Source organism: Lipotes vexillifer, unplaced genomic scaffold (assembly GCF_000442215.2).
Source record: "Lipotes vexillifer unplaced genomic scaffold, Lipotes_vexillifer_v1.1 scaffold39, whole genome shotgun sequence".
NCBI lineage: Eukaryota > Metazoa > Chordata > Mammalia > Artiodactyla > Lipotidae > Lipotes > Lipotes vexillifer.
In genome coordinates this window covers 1,675,150-1,694,002 of record NW_006787038.1, presented here as the reverse complement: position 1 = coordinate 1,694,002, position 18,853 = coordinate 1,675,150, and the positions used below count along the sequence as shown (strand labels likewise).

The 18,853-nt window shown below is 39.6% G+C and overlaps 1 protein-coding gene across 1 annotated transcript in view; it reads right to left on the bottom strand.

Moving 5' to 3' along the window:
• YLPM1 (YLP motif containing 1) overlaps positions 1-18,853 on the bottom strand; it is a 67,021-nt gene that overhangs the window by 48,056 nt on the left and 112 nt on the right. The window contains exons 2-5 of the mRNA XM_007459738.1: positions 18,016-18,853; positions 8,430-8,666; positions 7,297-7,476; positions 5,068-6,017 (exon numbers count right to left, since the gene is read on the bottom strand). Of these exons, the coding sequence (XP_007459800.1) occupies positions 5,068-6,017; positions 7,297-7,476; positions 8,430-8,666; positions 18,016-18,853 (2,205 nt within the window). The remainder of the gene's footprint in view (positions 1-5,067; positions 6,018-7,296; positions 7,477-8,429; positions 8,667-18,015) is intronic.

The window sequence follows — 18,853 nt, the reverse complement described above, 5'->3', positions numbered from 1 at the left end:
TGGCCCAGGGGCCCAGCCGCTCCACAGCATGTGGGATCTTCCCGGACCGGGGCAGGAACCCATGGCCCCTGCACCGGCAGGCGGACTCTCAACCACTGCGCCACCAGGGAAGCCCCTAAAGAAATATTTTTTCAAAAGGTTCCAATGGACCATCTAGATGGTAAAGTGAAGACTACTTTTTTATTATACTAAAGGATAAGAATGCAAAAAGTGCTGCAGGGTGAAAAATAGTCAAGACAATCTAGACATATGAACTGATACCTAGTATATATAAAGGACTCCTACAAACCAATAAGAAAAAAACATAACCCAACAGAAAAACAGGGAAAAGACTTGAATCAGCATTTCATAAAAGAGGAAATCCAACTGAACGAAAATCAAATGGAATGGAAGTCAATCTCATTCATCATCAGGGAAATATAAATTAAAGCCATATTACAATACCACTAGACATCCACCAAGACTGCTAAAATTTTAAAGTTTAATAACACCAAGTACTAATGAGGATACAAAAACTCTGGAATACAGAAACACTGGTGGTGAGAGTGTAAACTGACACAACCACTTTGGAAAACTGTTTGACAATATCTATCAAAGCAGAACATATCCGTACTCTTATGACCAAGCAATTCCCATCCTTGGCATATATCTAAACAAAATTAAATACAAACACACACACACACACACACACACACACACACACACACCCCTAAAGGGACATATATAGCACCAAAGACACAAAGCAGTGTTTTTCATAATAACCACCAAAACCTTAAATGACCATCAATATTTGAATGGATAAACAAATTGTGGTATGTCCATTCAATAAAATACTGTAAAGAAATGAGAATGAAACAAACTACAGCTACACACAACATGGATGAATCTCACAATAATATAATGTCAAGTAAAAGAAGCCAGACTCAAGAGTACATACAGCATGTGTCCATTTATATAAAGTTCAAAAATAGGCAAAACTAATCTATTGTGTAAAAAGTTGGAATAGTGGTTATCTTTGGGATGAGGAAAAATGGGAAGGGGCATGAGTGGGACTTCTCAGACACCGTTAATTTCTATTTCTTAATCTGAGTCACGATAACACAGGTGTATCTGTGAAAATTTACTAAGCTGTACACTTATGATTGTGCACATCTCTGTATGTTCCTCTTCAATAAGTAAGTTTTATTATTGAAAATAAAAGATTCTTGGAAACCAACATCTACTAACATGACAGTTTATTGGAGCTGTGGTAGTCTTCTACAAGACTTGATGAATCCAATGTTACATACACATATAAACAGTTTCAAAAAGCTGCCCCAGATGCTCAACAATGTGGTATGCTATTTACATATGATGCATTTATGTCACTTGAGTTTTTGAAAACCTTCAGTTTTTAGAAAGCAGCCTAAATCTGGATTTTTCAAAATACTCAAAGTAATTTCCTGTATTTTATTTAACAGTGCATAATTGGTAAATCAGTTAACTGTGTTCTCAGTTCTTGTTTTTCTACCCAGCTTTAAGAAACAACACACACACACACACACACACACACACACACACACAAACTAGAGTGGCTTACTGTATGTTATATATATAGCAAACTCTGAATTCAACTAATAAAGGAAATTCACAAGTTTTCTTAATAGTGTGGATTATTCTTACCTCAGTCTCTTTTACTCATTGACCGGCTTCCCACTGATCTTTTTTTCTCCCATGTAACAAGGTTAAAAAAACAAAAACAAAAACAACCATGCCTGGGCAACAGTCACAAACTATACTTTACATGGGCTAAGTGAACAAAAGAAGTAGAAGGGTAATAGAAATGGCAATGACACAGCTAGATCGGGGAAAGGTTTTTAAAACAAGGTAGGAAAAAAAAAAAGGTAGAAATGTGAGCAGGATACAATTCAAGGACAAAATATGCCATCCTTATCAAAGCTGCAGGTGGAAAAAGCCAGGAAGGGATATCTCATATCTAAAAACAGTGTAATCTCCATTCATGAAGATTCAGCAGACTAGAATGCAGGCCCAAACCTAACTAGGTGAAATGTAAAGTCTTAGAAAAAAAAAAAGAACACAAGACAAAAAACTGTACAAGTTCAGGGTGACAGAGAACTGGCTTAATAACAGTAAGGTGAAAAAGACCTGGCTGGGCAAATTGACATTAAGCTCAACATGAGTCAACACTGTGAGAGTACTGACCCCCCCACCTCAAAAAAAGCAATTTGTTCAGCTATATAAGTACATTTTTATAACAAAGTTAGTAATAGGCCTATGGTCTTCTCCATCTGAAGTGTTCATTCTGAAGGAGACTGACAAACCAAAGGTCCTTCAAAGGACAATGAACAGGGACTTCTCTGGTGGTCCAGCAGTTAAAACTCCATGCTCCCAATGCAGGGGACCCAGGTACGATCTCTGGTCAGAGAGCTAGATACCACATGCCACAACTAAAAAGATCCTGCACGCCACAACGAAGATCCTGAGTGCTGCAACTAAGACCCAGCGCAGCCAAATAATCAATCAATAATTTTTTTTTTTAAAAAAAGGACAGTGAACAATATAGCAGGAGAAAGCTAGCACCGATGTTAATATGAAGAGAACTTCAGTTTATGTGATGGCACAGCAGAATGGTTAAGGTGGGTGGAGGGAGACAAGAGGATGGTCTTTAAACAACGGCAGGAATACACTGTAGAAGAGGGACAGAGTAAATCATTACGTGTTGCACCACACAGGCAGATCTAGAATCAACAGGCAGAAGTCAAGGCAACACATTTATGTTCAATGTAAAAAATACAATTTCTGTAAAACTGTCAGCACCTCGTAGGGCAGTGTTCCTTATCACAGTGCCAACGCTCAAGCAGAACTCATCAGCTGCTTGTCACAGGAAGCACAGTGGACTTAAGAGTGGGTCAGAAGGCCCTGGATTCTAACCCCATCTCAACCATTTATTTGCCGTGTCATCCAGGGCAATTTATTTATAACCTCTCCAAATTTCAGCTCCCTTTATCCATTTACTTCATGAGATCACTGAGAGGAATAAATGAGATAATATGTGTAAGACCTAGGATGATAAAATGCAACACAAAGGTGAGTTGCTATATAGAGGGAAAGTTGCACTAGGTAACTGCTAAGATCCTCCTAGCACTGAAATTATTAACTGTACCCTGAGGTAAAAGAAAAAAAGTTAAAGTAGGTCCTAAATTTACAAAGTCAAGATTTGGTAGGCAAAAGAGAGAAAACATTATTATGACAGAAAAAAGGGAGCAGGAAATCTATGTTTTATGAGGTTATAAGAACGTATTTCTCATATAGCAAATCAGTTACTGTATCTAAAAGGTAATGCTCAATCCAGGAGATAAGTAGGAATTCAAATCAAGATGAAACACATGCCAAATAAATCAGGACTACAAATGCACTTGTAATCACTGACAGGATGAACATCACTGAATCACGGCATTAAACACAGCGCTTAACTAGTGCTCTTGCTCTGGGGACCCTCTGGACTCAGCTCCCACTATGTGGACTTAGGCTCTACTCTCCCACCTACATGACCCTGAGCAAGTTATCCAATCCTCTCAGCCCCAGTTTGTAAAGGGTAAAAGTAGGGTATGAAACTGCCAAGTTCACAGGTTGTCGAGAAGACTCCATGGGATAATGTATGTAAAGCTTCTGACAAGGCTTCTGGTACTCAGCGGAATTCACGTTAATTGCCTTGAATTAGCTTTCATTTTTGGATGAGAACGAGTTCTGTTTTCTGAATATAAACTTGGAGAACAAATAAAAACATATTTTGTTTTCAAATACTGAAATTAGGTTTAAATTTAAAGTGATGATGTAGATCCATCAACACTGAGATGGAAAACTAACCAATGCTGACAAGTGGAGTTGTACTTATTATGTTTAAATAAAAACACTTGATTTTTTTTTTTTTTTGCGGTACGGGGGCCTCACTGTTGTGGCCTCTCCTGTTGCAGAGCACAGGCTCCGGACGCGCAGACTCAGCGGCCATGGCTCACGGGCCCAGCCGCTCCGCAGCAATGTGGGATCTTCCCAGACCAGGGCACGAACCCGTGTCCCCTGCATCAGCAGGCGGACTCTCAACCACTGCACCATCAGGGAAGACATATGTTTTAAAACATATGTCAATTTTTTATGACATATGTTTTAAAAATTATTACCTCCAGATAGTAGAATTAGGTGACTTTTACATTTTTTCAATACTTTCCTGTCCTGTCTAAATTTTGTATAAGGAGTATTTCCAGTACAATTTCCAATTGGAAAAAAATATGACTGAAAACGTTCTTCTATAAGAAAATTATTACTTAGGCCAACTTGGGGAAAAAATATTTTTACAAACTTGGAAAAATAAATTTAACACCTTTTAAAAGGTAAAAGAAAAAATTTAGAAACTACTAGTAAATGTTTTGTGTGATTTTCTAAATAAAAATGTGGTTCAAACAAAAGAAAAACATCTCCTAAACTGAGGAAAATATAAAGGATAAAAGTTCCATGGGGGCAGGGATTGTGTCTGTTATGTTACATTCACTGCTGGAAGCACAAATATTAATAAATATTTGCTGAACAAATGGATAAAATAAAAGTCCTATTTACCCTTACACTAAATTCCATTACCTTATTTCACTAGATGCTTATTCATTTTTATCTCCAACAGCTTGCATATCATGTCACAGAAAGTTACCAATCCAGTTACTTGTTACATAAACAAAAAGCAAAAAAGATCAATAAATTTAATAAAAATTGCTTTTGAAGCTGACAATCACTAAGGAATTGATAAGCATTACTCTAAACCACTACATTCATCCTGGACTAAAATCGCTACATACAGGATAAAAGGAGTGACATCAAAGAAAGGGGGGTATGTTGCCATTTCTAGATTTCATTGTGTCATGTCTAATAAGTGAACAACAATAACATTATTAACTGTAAACCAGGAATGTATATAGAAGTACAAAGAGAACGTAAAAGCCTACTCGGCCTGTATCAGCAAAGCAGCAAAACTACCACACCCCCACTCCCCACCCGCTCCCAAAAAAAAGGCAGACCTACCTTGGGCCTCTTGGACCTTCCAAGTAACTGCTTCTAGGAGGATCTGGAAGCAATCCACCTGACCTCCCTGGCATGTCCTTGACTGCAGTGATTGGCTGAGATGGAGCAGCTGAAGACTCCCCAAGTCCTTGCTCAGATGAGAATGAACTGTACGGCAGAGCAGACTTGCTCAGTGGAGCTTTAGAATTCACTTGTTCAGATGGGCCAATGGCTGATTGCAATGGAGGATGGTAAGTTGAGGGTGGGGCTGAACCAAAAGACACAGGAGTGGGAAGCAGTGCTGGTCTAGGTTTCTCTGGAACTTGTGAGTTCTGAGAACTGGAGGCCGGTGGAATTGGGGCTGTTAACTGAGGAGGTATCCCTTGTGGAACTCCAGGGGGAGGTATTCCTGGAGAAGGTGTGGCTGAAGATAATGGTGGGAGGGGCATAACAGGTGGAGGCGCTGTTGAAGAGAGAGACGGTGGGGGAAGAACTGGTGGCGGCCCTGCAGAAGAGAGAGATGGAGGCATCACAGGTGGGGGCACAGAGGTTGGTAGAGAAGGTGGCATCACAGGTGGGGGCATGCCAGGTGGTGGCACTGAAGCAGGCAGGGCAGGGGGCATCACTGGTGGTGGCAATGATGGAGGCAATACCGGAGGAGGCATTGTTGGTAGAGGTGGAGGCATCTGAGAATATGGGACAAAAGGTGGCGGCATGGACATGTTCCCCATATACTGGTTCTTCATGTTCTGAAATGAACTGACTTTCTCCTGGAGATAGGTCTGAGTGGCTTTCATATGTCCCTGCCATGTTTTCCACTGCTTCTCATACTCCTGAAGCTGATCTTTATGAGGATAGGAATGAAGCTGTTCCTCCCAGAGCTGAAACTCTCGCTCCCATTCTTGGTAGAGATGTTGAAACTGCTGCTGCTGCATCTCATAATGCCGCATCTGCAAATCTACAGACATGGTCTACAAATAAAGGGATAAAAATTATTTCAAGACATTTATATAAGAAAATTAATCATAAGTTAAAATATTAATGAATCAAGGGCATTTGCAGCCTTAGGAAATTAGAACACAAGACTTTGGGAGGCTAAGGATAAGCTTGTTAAATCCTTTCCATGATGATCATTCGCCTTTCTCCCTTTGACTTATTTATATGTTATCACTGAGTTGGAAAAAATCTACCAAACACTAAGGCAAATACCTATCTCAGCAATAAGTATTTTTCAAGTTTTTATTACTACTATGGGTCATTTTAAATATTACTATTGAAAATGATCTGTTATAGACATACAGACATAAGTTTATACCTCACAGATACAAGACAAAAAAGTATCTAAGTCACTTCATCTTTTGTGGTGCATTTGCTTAGGTTTTTTGTGGTGGTTGCTTCGATCTTGCTGGTGGATTTCTGCTTGTTACTGCAGTGCTTTTCAGGCAAAAACACAGGTTAACTTGAAGCGACATAAGAAGCCCTGGTTCTTCTTTTTATTTTTGGCCACTCTGCGCGGCTTACAGGACCTTAGTTCCCCGACCAGGAATTGAACCCCGCGCCCTCGGCAGTGAATGCACAGAGTCCTAACCACTGGACCACCAGGGAATTCCTTTTTTTTATTGAAGTATCGCGCCCTCGGCAGTGAATGCACAGAGTCCTAACCACTGGACCACCAGGGAATTCCTTTTTTTTTTTAAATTGAAGTATAGTTGATTTACAATATTGTGTTAGTTTCAGGTGTACAGCAAAAAAATATATACACACACACACACACACATTCTTTTTCAGATTCTTTTCTATTATAGGTTATTACAAGAGAGTGAATATAGCTCCCTGTGCTATATAGTTAAGTCCTTGTTGTTTATCTATTTTATATATAGTAGTGTGTAGCTGTTAACCCCAAACTCCTAATTTATCCCTCCCCCTGCTTTACCCTTTGATAACTATAAGTTTGTTTCTATGTCTGTGAGTCTGTAAGAAGCCCTGGTTCTTAAATCCCTCAGCAACAGTACTCTAACATCTGCCTGGGTTAATATGATCAGAAGATTCCACTATGCCTGCCCTTCCCCAAGAGCATTTTCACAATACCACATTTCCCAAGCCCCCAGTAATGTGACAAATAACTACTTGGGCACTGCAGGGGAAACATCTGATATCTTTCCTTCTTCATACTTAAATCTCTTTCATGAGAAATAAATCCCTTTAACATCCTGGGGCAAGTTCCCATGTGGCAACTGAGGAAGCACTCACCTGTATATGTGGTGGATGCTGTATAATCTGCTGGTACTGTTGTAGGATCTGCTGTAACTGAGTGTGCTTCTGCATTATTCCCTGATACTGGAAGCCAACTCGATGCTGCTGGTGCTGCTGCCAGTGTGCAGCTGCAGCCTGCAACTGTTTTAACCTGGCGTCTTCTTCCGGGTCCTCAGACTAAAGATAAAAGAGAGGGTACAGTTTTTTTCTAAGTCATAAACAGCAACCAAATTAATAAGAAACCTGAATATTTTATAAAGTATTGTGTTGTAATAGTATTGTGTTATAAAGTCCAGAATCCCTGCAACTCTGAGAAAAGCTATTCTATCCTTAGATAAAATACCTAGTTCTATCTATACTGTGATCATGGATACTAATACAAAGGAATTTATAAATCCCACGGTCTTTACGAGAATAATCACCTCACTGTTCCTAAGTAGGACAACGATTTCCCCAGCAGAAAGTCAATCCACAGTTACTATCCTTTTCACTATATGAGAAATCTCTTTTTCACCTTAATCACTTTTCACCAGCTGACTACAGTGTAATCATCATGTTTCATTAATGTTTCCACATAAGGCTCTTGGGAGAACAATGACCTTTGGACCAATGTGAGAACTTCCCATGTGCCAGTCAGTATGCTAAGCGACAAGGATTATCACATTTAATGCTTTAATAACTCAATAAGAAAGCTACTATTTGAATATGCCCATTTTGTAGATGAGGAAATTGAAGCACAGAATGGTTAACTAACTTGCTCAGAGTCACCACCAGCAAGTAGCAATGCCTGGACTACAGCCCGGGCAGTTTGACAATAAAAGCTCAATCTCTTAATTATTGCCCTGTGCTGCCAATATGAAAACACCCACCCTTGCATCCCTCTAGTGCTTAGAGACACTCAATTCAGAAGAGTGTCTAATTCTTCACTCTCACTTAAACAACGAAAAAATGCCTTTTCTAAACCTGATATGGCACACATCTGACTATTCCACAAATGAAATTTTACATGCACTTAAAAAAAAAGCAAACATGAAAATATATATCCATTTATAACAAAGGTACATATATATATGAATCAGAAAAAAAACGGAACAACTTAATAAATACCAAGTAATTAACTTCATGGTTACCTGGGGTTCCTCAGGTGGGAGAGGAGGTGGTACGTCCTCATTAGGGGGTGGTAATGGGGGCTCCTCCGATGGAGGGGGTTCTGATACTTGGCTGGTGGCAGGTACAGTAACTTCTTCCTTTACTGGCTCAGCTGCATCCTTTGCTACAACAGGACCTTTTTTGTGTCCCGGCAAATGCACTTTTGTCCTCTGCTGCAAACTAAGCAGGTGCTGTCGATACCAATACTGCTGCTGTTCCTACAACAGAAACCATTTTTACGTCAGAAAGAGAAAAACAAATATCGTATATTAACGCATATATGTGGAACCTAGAAAAATGGTACAGATGAACCGGTTTGCAGGGCAGAAACAGAGACACAGATGTAGAGAACAAATGTATGGACACCAAGGGGGGGGAAAGTGGCAGGGGTGCGGGTGGTGGTGTGATGAATTGGGAGATTGGGATTGACATATATACACTGATGTGTATAAAATGGATGACTAATAAGAACCTGCTGTATAAAAAAATTAATTAAATTTAAAAATTTTTTTTAAAAAAGAATTTTAATTGACAATCCTGTATATCTACAACTTGGTTTTGACAGGGAGCTACATTTGTGTCTGTGTTCATGTATTTATACATAAGAAAAGGCAAACCTGAACTGAGAAAGGCAAATAAATAAACATGATCTTTCAATTCCTCCCCCAAATTTATATATTTAAGTTAAACCATACATGTTAATTCAACATACTTCTCTATTCTCATTAAAAAAACATGCTTTTGGAGGTGAGAGTAGTCTTTCTGATAAAAGATCAGAGTAAATCTTTTCAGTGTTCATAGCTATTGTTTTTAACTTGCCTTTAGTTGGTTCAGTTTTATCCACGGGGGTCTCGTGATTAATGAATATAATAAATAGTCCTACCTCTTCTCTCTGTCTTCTCTTCTGCAGTGTCCTTCCCTCTTTTAAACACCTGCTGTATCATTAATCTTGCCATACCCAGGTATATATACATAAATGAAAATACATTGTGTTTTAGAATGCTTTCTATTTATTTTAAAAGTTTCACTTTGTCATCCAAGTTATACTGTAATTTGATTTTCTGGAAGCTTATTTTGTGCTTCCACTTTCTAAAAATTACCGCAATAATAAGTTTAATGTGGAAAAAAGTTAGAAGATACAGCCTATCCTGATTATTCATGGATTCTGTATTTGTGAATTTGCCAACTTGCTAAAATTTATTTCTAACTCCAAAATCAACACTCAGGGAACTTTCACAGTGATTTGTGGACACGCGTAGATGGGCAAAAAATTAGTTATCTGACTTGCACGTTCCTGTCTGAGGCAGAACACGGCCATGCTCTGCCTTTTTGTTTAGCTCTTATATTGTATATAAGTGTTTTTTTCAAGGTCTATTTAGGGCCACATTTTTCACATTTCTGTACTTTTTGGTTGAAATTTTTGCTGTTTAAAATGGCCCCCAAGCATTGTGCTGAAGTGCTGTCTAGTATTCCTAAGTGCGAGAACGCTATGATGTGCCTTAAGAAGAAAATACTTGTGTTGGATAAGCTTCTTTCAGGCATGTGTTATAGTGCTGTTGGCTGTGAGTTCAATGTTAATGAATCAACAATATACATTAAATAATTTGTTTTTAAACAGAAACACATATAAAACAAGGTTATGTATTGATTGGTTGAAGAAAATGTGACCAAAGGCCCACAGGAACCTAACCCTGCACTTCCCCTAGGAGCAATCGCTCAGTATTCACTAACTCAGTGTTCTTGACAACTTTATAAAATATAAATACCTCAAATAAAGAGACTCGACTACAAATAAGCAATAATTAAAATCAATTTTAAAAAATCTCACTACTCAGAAGTAACTACAGGATCTGCATTATCCCAGTATTCACTATATAATTCCCCATGGTTACAAGGTGGCATAAGGAAAAAAAAGTTGTCATAACACTAAAATATTCACTAATGAACTGCCCTATATACTTCTATAATTAACAACAGCATATAAACAAAAACAAAAACAATAGCATACATTTCTACTACAATTATAAAGATGCAGGATCTAGCAGAAGTACTACCAGTTAACAACCAAAAATAATTTTTATAATAGGAACTGCAAAATAGAATGACATGAATATCAAATGTTGAAAAACAGCCCTTGGAAAAATGTATAAATCCCTAAAATATTTTTTCAACATATTCAAAAATGAAATAAATGATGATAATATAATGTTGTCACACAATTTTGTCACAAAAATTATAGTACAGAAACCTAATCTACACTTTATTCTTTATAAACTCTAAGACTCAGCTGGTCTTTATGATTTTTGAGCTTTATTTTTCAAGATTGTGTCCCAAATTAAAGTTTTTACTTTTTACAATAAACTTTTGGTCCTTGTGTTAAATGGATTCATTTTACTTACATTCACTGAGATTCATTATCTCTGGATAACCAGGATTTCCTATATTGTTAATATTTTACTGTATATCCTCTCCAATTTTCCACATGCAAATATACATGATACTCTTTTCTCACAAAACATACTGCCTTGTTATCTGTTTTTTCATTTGCAGAATGTAACTGTCTTGGAAGGGAGGTGTTTCATGCTTTTCTCATATCCTGTCTGGTGCTTAAGCATCGTGCTGGAACACACAGTAGAATGTCAATAAATCGTTGCTGATCAGCTGAAGACTTTCCTTCTAGGCTACTAATTTCTATGACCTGAAACTTGCTACATCCCTTTGGAAGAGTAAATTCCATCTCACTAACTCCATCCTGAAGTTTGGGTCATGACTGGGTTTTTCTCTTTTTAATTATCATACACATAATCATCAGTTCCTGAAATATAATTACTTTTACTATTCAACATGAAAAAAAAGAAAAAAAACCAACACACTGTTCATGATAGTCAACAATTATGTGGTATTAAAACATTTTCAACTTTCTTCCATTATTGTATGAAAATACTGAAAACAGCAACAGGCTTGTTTTTTAGCTTTAAAAAATTAATAAACTCTTTCAAGTAGAAGTTAAAAGTTTCCTTTTTTTTAAGTTACTTTGAAAGCATCACCAAAAGATACAAAGATGCAAACTATCTTTCATAAACTAGAAGCCAGTGGCTATAGATAGGAAGATTATTCAGGTCTAGATTCCTTATCAATTTATACCCACCTTATTCTCGTGCTTTCTGTCTTTGTCTTAGACCTAGTCTAAGGTTAAGAACCTTGTTAGGAGCTCAAGTACTTGTTGATTTACTAACAGTATGCACTGCAGATCAATTTCTATTTAATAATGAACCCAATAAGCAGAAACCAGATCTAATTCAATCCTAGGACGAGGCTTTGGCACATTTTTAAAGCTCTGCAAATGAATAATGATGAAATCATTCTGAAATGTCCTCAGTGACCCCAGAGAAGGTTGCTTTATCTCTATTTTAAAAAGGAATAAAACCTGCCTGGACTTGCTAATGAAGCTGAAATAGTAGCCAGTTCTTCTGAATGTCCCATTACATCAGACAACTCCATCTCATATGGGATGTTAGTTCATAGGTAGAGGAAAATCACAGTAAATGTCATATTCAAAAAGAGATTGAATAGGGCTTCCCTGGTGGCGCAGTGGTTGAGAGTCCGCCTGCCGATGCAGGGGACACGGGTTCATGCCCCGGTCCGGGAGGATCCCACATGCCGCGGAGCGGCTGGGCCCGTGAGCCATGGCCGCTGAGCCTGCGCGTCCGGAGCCTGTGCTCCACAACGGTAGAGGCCACAACGGTGAGAGGCCCGTGTAACACACACAAAAAAAGAGATTGAATAGAGTTAAAAAGTAAGGATGTATTTGTCATAAATACCATTACCAAAAAAGATGCAAATTAATTCAGCAAGTATTTACTGACCACTTGCTACCAGTACAGTAAGGAACTAGGTACTAAAAGATTCTCCAAGTAGGGAAATATAAAGAAGGAGGGACAGGGAGAGAGAGAGAGGATGAATGAATGAATGGATGAATGAATGAACACATGTGTCTATGTGTGTGATGTTTTAAAGATTAATTCTGAAAGGTTGCCTTTCCTGTCCAGGTTGATTAGGATAAATGCCTGTAACATTAAATGTTCAATGTCATATCCTAAAGCAAGTGGGATGGGGAGGGGGGACTTGGGAAAATAATGAAATGGATTTCCATTTTTTAAATTTATTTAAAATATATTTATTTTCAACATTTTTGAAGTTCACACTCTATTCCAGGAATTAAGGTCCCATCTTAAAAAAAAAAAACTCCTTTACTGTGCCTCTTCCTCCAGCTCCTGCCCACATTCTCTCTCTCTCTCCTTCAGTCAAACTTCTTAAAAGAGTTGTCTATACTCACCATCCCCATTTCCTCACCTTCCATCACTCCTCAAATCAATGCAATATGGCTTCAGTCACTATGAAACTGCTCCTGCCAAGGTCAACAATAATCTACATGTCAGTAAATGCAAAAGATAACTCACAGTCTTCATCTTGCTTGACCTCTCAGCAGTAACACAGCTGACTACACCCTCCTCCTAGAAACAGTCTTCCCTTCACTTCTGTGGCACTGCACTGTCCTGATTTTCCATCTACCTATTTGGCCTTTCTTCCCATTGGTTCCCTTAGGTACTGTGGTTCTGCAGGGCTAGGCTCAATGTCCTTTAAACTTTATTCTTACTCTACACACACTCTTCAGGAGACCTCATCTATTTCTGTGCCTTCAAATACCATTTTTATGCTGATGACTCACAAGTCTATGTCTCCCAGATCTCACTTCTAGACTCCAGACCTGTATCTAACTTCTAACTGGACATCTCCATTTAGAATCTTATGTCTCAAGGATCTTAAACTCAGTAAGTCTAAAACTTAACTCATAATTTTCCCTTCCTCCCCATACCTGTTCTTCCCCCGCCCTGTAGGTTATTAGTATATGGAACCACCATTCACCCAGTTTCCTATCCCAGAAACCCAGGAATCGTCCTTGATGCCTCCCTCTCCACTACTACTCAATCTCCAACTGGATTCTAGCACCAAAATATTTCTCCAGTCTTTCCACTTCTCTCCATCTCCTCCAACACCATTCAAGTCCAAGCCACTACTAACTCTTGCCTGGATCACTCTATTCACTATTCTCTCTAAATCACTCTTGCTCCTTTCGATTCCACTCTCCCCAAAGCAGTGTGAACTTTCAAAAAAGCCAATCTGTCACATTTGCCTATATAAAATCCTTCAATGGCTTCCTACTGCCCTTAGGATAAAGTCTTCATAGGTCCTCCCTGGCCTGGTTTGTACCTTCAGTAAGCCCTACTGAACTTAATTCTTTGAACTCTTATCTGGTTATTTCCTACCCATTCTTCAGGTTTCATTTAAATATTACTTGCAAAGGGAGGTCTCTTCAATTAGGTTAGAGCTCCCAGCTATATTCAATCATTTGAAAAATATTTATTCTTCACCTACTATGTGCTAGACCCTGAGCAAGGCCCTGTGAATACAATGGTGAGCTTAAAAAAGCTCACCTTTTCCTAATCCTTATGGAATGGTCTAGTGATATTTTCTATTTTATAATTCCACAGCACCTTACACATCTTCAGTTACTTTTTAAATGTCTTTTCCCCGCATTGGAACAAGTGAATGAGGGCAGGTACCTTGTCTATTTTGTTCACCATTTCATCTCCAGTACTAAGCACAGTTCTTGGCACACAGTTGTTACTCAATATATACTCAATATATATTTAAGTATTAAATAGTGACTAAAAACTCTAATCAAAGTCAACAGGTTTACCTAAATAAGTTTTAAGAGTAAAAGAATAAATCACAGTTCATTAAAAAAAGACCAGTATGCATTTTAACTAGCCAGTCCTTTAAACACACAGAAGAGTTAATTCTTCAAAAAAGACACATTCCATTATATCACCACTTTACTCTGAAAACTAGAAATTAAATGGAAGAATATCAAGCACTTATCCTGTCTTTTCTATGCTAACTGTATGTCCAATCAAACAGCCCTAGTTCATGAGTGAAAGTTTTTCTTTACAGAATTCCTTATGGTAAATATAGAAGAAACAGCAGAAAAAAAAATCACCATATTGCAACCTCTAACAAAGAAATAATTTACTCAAGCAAAGACCATCAATGGATGAACCACTAGATGAAATATGAGATGCAAGATTGATGGGAAGCTTTACAGCGGAGAAACCAGTCACCCCCCTTGATCAATGTTGGCACCACTAACTATGGGACAACCAGGCATTGAGTGACTCCTGATGGGATGCAAATGAAGTACACAGCACTACCTAGGTTACAAAGTACACTTGCCAAAAGAAAGGTGAACTTAAATCTAAGAAGGTTGCACAGTTAATGCCTAGTTTACAAAAAAAAACATGGGAGAGAGAGGAACAAGTCAAATGACACCAACGAGACAGCAGACAAATCCAGGACGTGGGACATTCTACAGGATAACTAACACAGATTTTTCAACAAGCTCAATGGCAAGGGTAGAGAAACAGAATAGGAGAGACTGACCTAAATCAGGGATTCTCAAGTGAGAGTGATTTTGCCCCCCAAGGGATATTTGGCAGTATCTGGAAACATTTTTGGTAGTCACAACTGGGGGCTGCTACTGGCATCTAGCAGGTAGAGGCCAGAGATGCTGCTAAACATCCTACAATGCACAAGACAGCCGCACAACAGAATTATTCTGCCCCAAAATGTTTACACTGAATCCCAATTTGAACAAACCATCAAAACTTTATTAAGTCCATGGGGGAATTTTAACGTGGATAATAGCAAGGAATTATTTTTTATTAGTATGATGAGACAACAGGGGAAATCTGAACAGATCTGGTATTAGATGATAGAAACTTGTTAATTTTGTTAGGTGTTATAACGTGTTTACCTTAGAAAAAGTCCTTTAAAAAAAAAGTCTAAGAATGTAGGAAGGAAATGATGTGAGATCTAAGATTTTAAAATATTTCAGCAAGAACAACAGTAAAGGGGCTTCCCTGGTGGCGCAATGGTTGAGAGTCTGCCTGCCAATGCAGGGGACACGGGTTCGTGCCCCGGTCCAGGAAGATCCCACATGCCGTGGAGCGGCTGGGCCCGTGAGCCATGGCCGCTGAGCCTGCACGTCCAGAGCCTGTGCTCCGCAACGGTAGAGGCCACAACAGTGAGAGGCCTGCGTACCACAAAAAACAAAACAAAACAAAACAAACAAACAAACAAATAGAACAACAGTAAAGGCCTAGGTGAAGCATACATGGCAAAATCTTGATAGCTGTTGAATCTGACTGATGGGTATATGGGGAGAATCATACCATTTTCTCTACTTTTGTGCATGTTTAAAATCTTTCACCATAAAAAAAGTTTTAATGAAATATTCCAAAAATAAAATATGAATCAACAAAGAAGGGTTAATTGTCAGAGATTGGCACTGGCATGAAGAAAATGTTTACCACCTAATAAACCAAAGTATCCTAAGTCTAGAACACGACAACTCTTGTATCTTATTCGACAAAACTTTGTGGAGAGCCGACAAATTGGCAAGACACTGGCCTAGGTGCTACAGGGGATAAAAAAGTAAGTGAGGCAGTCCCTGTCTGCAAGGGACTTAAGATTTGAAGAACAGAACCAAACCACACAGGTAAGCTGAAGCACGGCTTCATAGAGACCCTGATATTTGAGATGTGCCTCGAAAGCAATACAACTGTAAGGGGGGAGAGAGGGTTGAGGAAATTGGGATGAATCCTAGAGAGAGGTAAAAAAAAACCTAAAGAGGCTTAGTAAGGGCCTTCTTGATCTGGTCCATTCCCACCTCTCAAATCTCATCTTCCACCACCTTCTTTACGGCTCTCATCAAAGAATTTGAGGCACTGAATAGTCAAAGCACTAGAAGAAGTTCACTATAGACAAGGGTACAAAGGCAGAAAAACAAAAACAGTGTTCGTGCTAAATATTCATATTAAGGACTGGTCTGATTCCCACCCCCCATCCCCCACTACCAAAAAACCATTCATTTGTCTAAGAGGCCAGAAAAAGTCCAGTAGAGATGAGGATATAAATGTCATATTTTGGCTTGGACTAACTCTGAGAGTGCTGGACAACAAAAGCACTGGAAATTTCAGAGTGGGGTGGTAAAGGGGGCAAAAATTCCATCTCGATTATAATGGAGGAATCTGGAGAAATAATGGGATGGGATAGTACTGATGGGATAGTACTGATTTGGTGTAAGCTAACAGAATCTCTCATTCTACTGTTTTACCCCAGCATCTCAAGTGTTTTCTCCTGATAATGTGCCAAGCACCACATCTTGCTTACTTAAAACAACCTGTTTTCAGCTCGGTGCTTTGTGACCACCTAGAGGGGTAGGATAGGGAGGGTGGGAGGGAGGGAGACACAAGAGGGAAGAGATATGGGAACATATGTATATGTATAACTGATTCACTTTGTTATAAAGCAGAAACTAGCACACCATTGTAAAGCAATTATACTCCAATAAAGATGTAAAATAAAAAAACAACAAAACAACCTGTTTCTCTTCTTAATTTCTAATACCAAACCACTGTAAAATTAGAATAATATCTTTTGGAAATCTTTATATGTAAATCTGAGCTTGTAGATTAAAAGATTCTCTTTTTTCATGAGGGAATCTAGGTAGATTACTAACTGCTAAAAGTGTCTATTTTAAGAAACCAAAACAAATTATTTCTTCCACTTTAATTTTATCTTCTTTCTTAAGAAAGGAATTCATTTATTACTGCTACCCTATCAATCTTTGACAGGGAAGCATCACTTGAAAGAAAAGTTTAGAAGATTGGCTCTCTCATGAATGAAGAGATGTCACCACCATTTTTTTAAAACTTGGCTGAATTCCAAGGTTGTTACTGTGGAGTAAATGGTAACAACAATGCAATGCAGCAAATTGGTCATGCCTTAAAACTATCTTTAAGTGATGTGAGAACAGGATGTATGGGTCAGTTCCTTAAATGACCAACAGATTCCCAAAAAGGTCAAATATGTAGACTTCCCTAGGTATTATATATATCTATAAACATAATTAGGATGTTCCTGATTAGAACAAGATTTCCACCCTTCATTTGCTGAGACTTCTTAATTCAGGAAGCTGACAGCTATCAGTGGCCCTTAATTTTCTTTTAAAGAAACTAACTGGTCATAAGATTCATATGCATTGCAGGTGTCAGCCCTTTGAGAAGCTTCTTTTTTATGCTTCCTCTAAAATAGAATTTTACTTTGTTACAGTTAAACAACAACAACAAAAAAGCCCTTTGCAACAGCAACAAAACCTAGAAGCATGGTCAAAGGAAACCAAGGAATATATCTGAGAAGTAACTCTTGAGCCACCCCATCACTCTGATGTCTAGAAATATCTTCAAACACTGTTCTTTTAATAATCCACATTTAGCTAATTAAAAAGCTGGGATGTCAGACCTTTGACTTTTATGGAATACTCTGGAGTGTAAATTAGCCAGTTATTGTGTGTTGGAATTAGGCTAAGCACTGGGTAAAGCCCCCAGGCCTGCTCACTTAGGGCCCTCTAGGTGAGAGATGCAGCTTGGGCAGATGTTTTCTTACCTGTGGAGTCATCGTAGAGGGATCTGGCTCAGGGGCAGCTTGCTGCTGTTCAGCACTCTTGTTCTTGGACCCGCTCTCCAAAGGCTCTTGCTGGACAGTTGTCTTATTCCCAGAAGGGGCGGACGGCGGTGGCGGAGCTAGCAGCTGGGATTTAGAATGGCCTTGGGAGGGGCGGGAAGGAGATGCCTGAGAAGAGGGCAAGTAGGACTGGGAATGGCTCAAATAGGACTGCGAGGAGGAGGAAGAGGAAGAATAAGATGGAGTGGGCGCCAGGTAGGACTGCGAAGGTGGGGACTGAGAAGGGGACGGCTGAGCGGGAGGCAGGTAGGGCTGAGACGAGGCCGGGGGGTAGTACGAGGGTGGTGGCTGAGGTGGAGGCATGTAAGATTGAGACGGGGGCATGTAAGACCCTGGCGGTACTGGGGGAGATTCAGGGGGAGAATCCAGCTCCATGGGAACCAAACCAGGAGGCCCGTCTCGTTGGTGGTGGAGCATCTGGTGTTTGTACTGCTGCTGCTTCTGATAGCTGAGAGCCGGCCCAGGTGGCGGGGGCATCGGCGGCGGCGGTGGCTGCCAGTCCCCGTAGCCGCCCCCCGGCATCACCGGCGGGGGCGGCAGGGGGGGCGGAGGAAGGTGATGGGGCTGGAGCACGCACTGCATTTGCTTCTGATGCATCTGCTGCAGCTGCTGGAGCTGCGCCAGGTGCTGCTCGCGGAAGCTCATGAAGCCAGAAGAGGAGGGGGTCGCGGGAGTCGTCGAGCTCGAGTACCCGGGCCCCGGCGAGGCCTCAGGAAGCGCCACCGGCGGTGGCGGCGGGACCGGCGGCGGCGGATAGTGG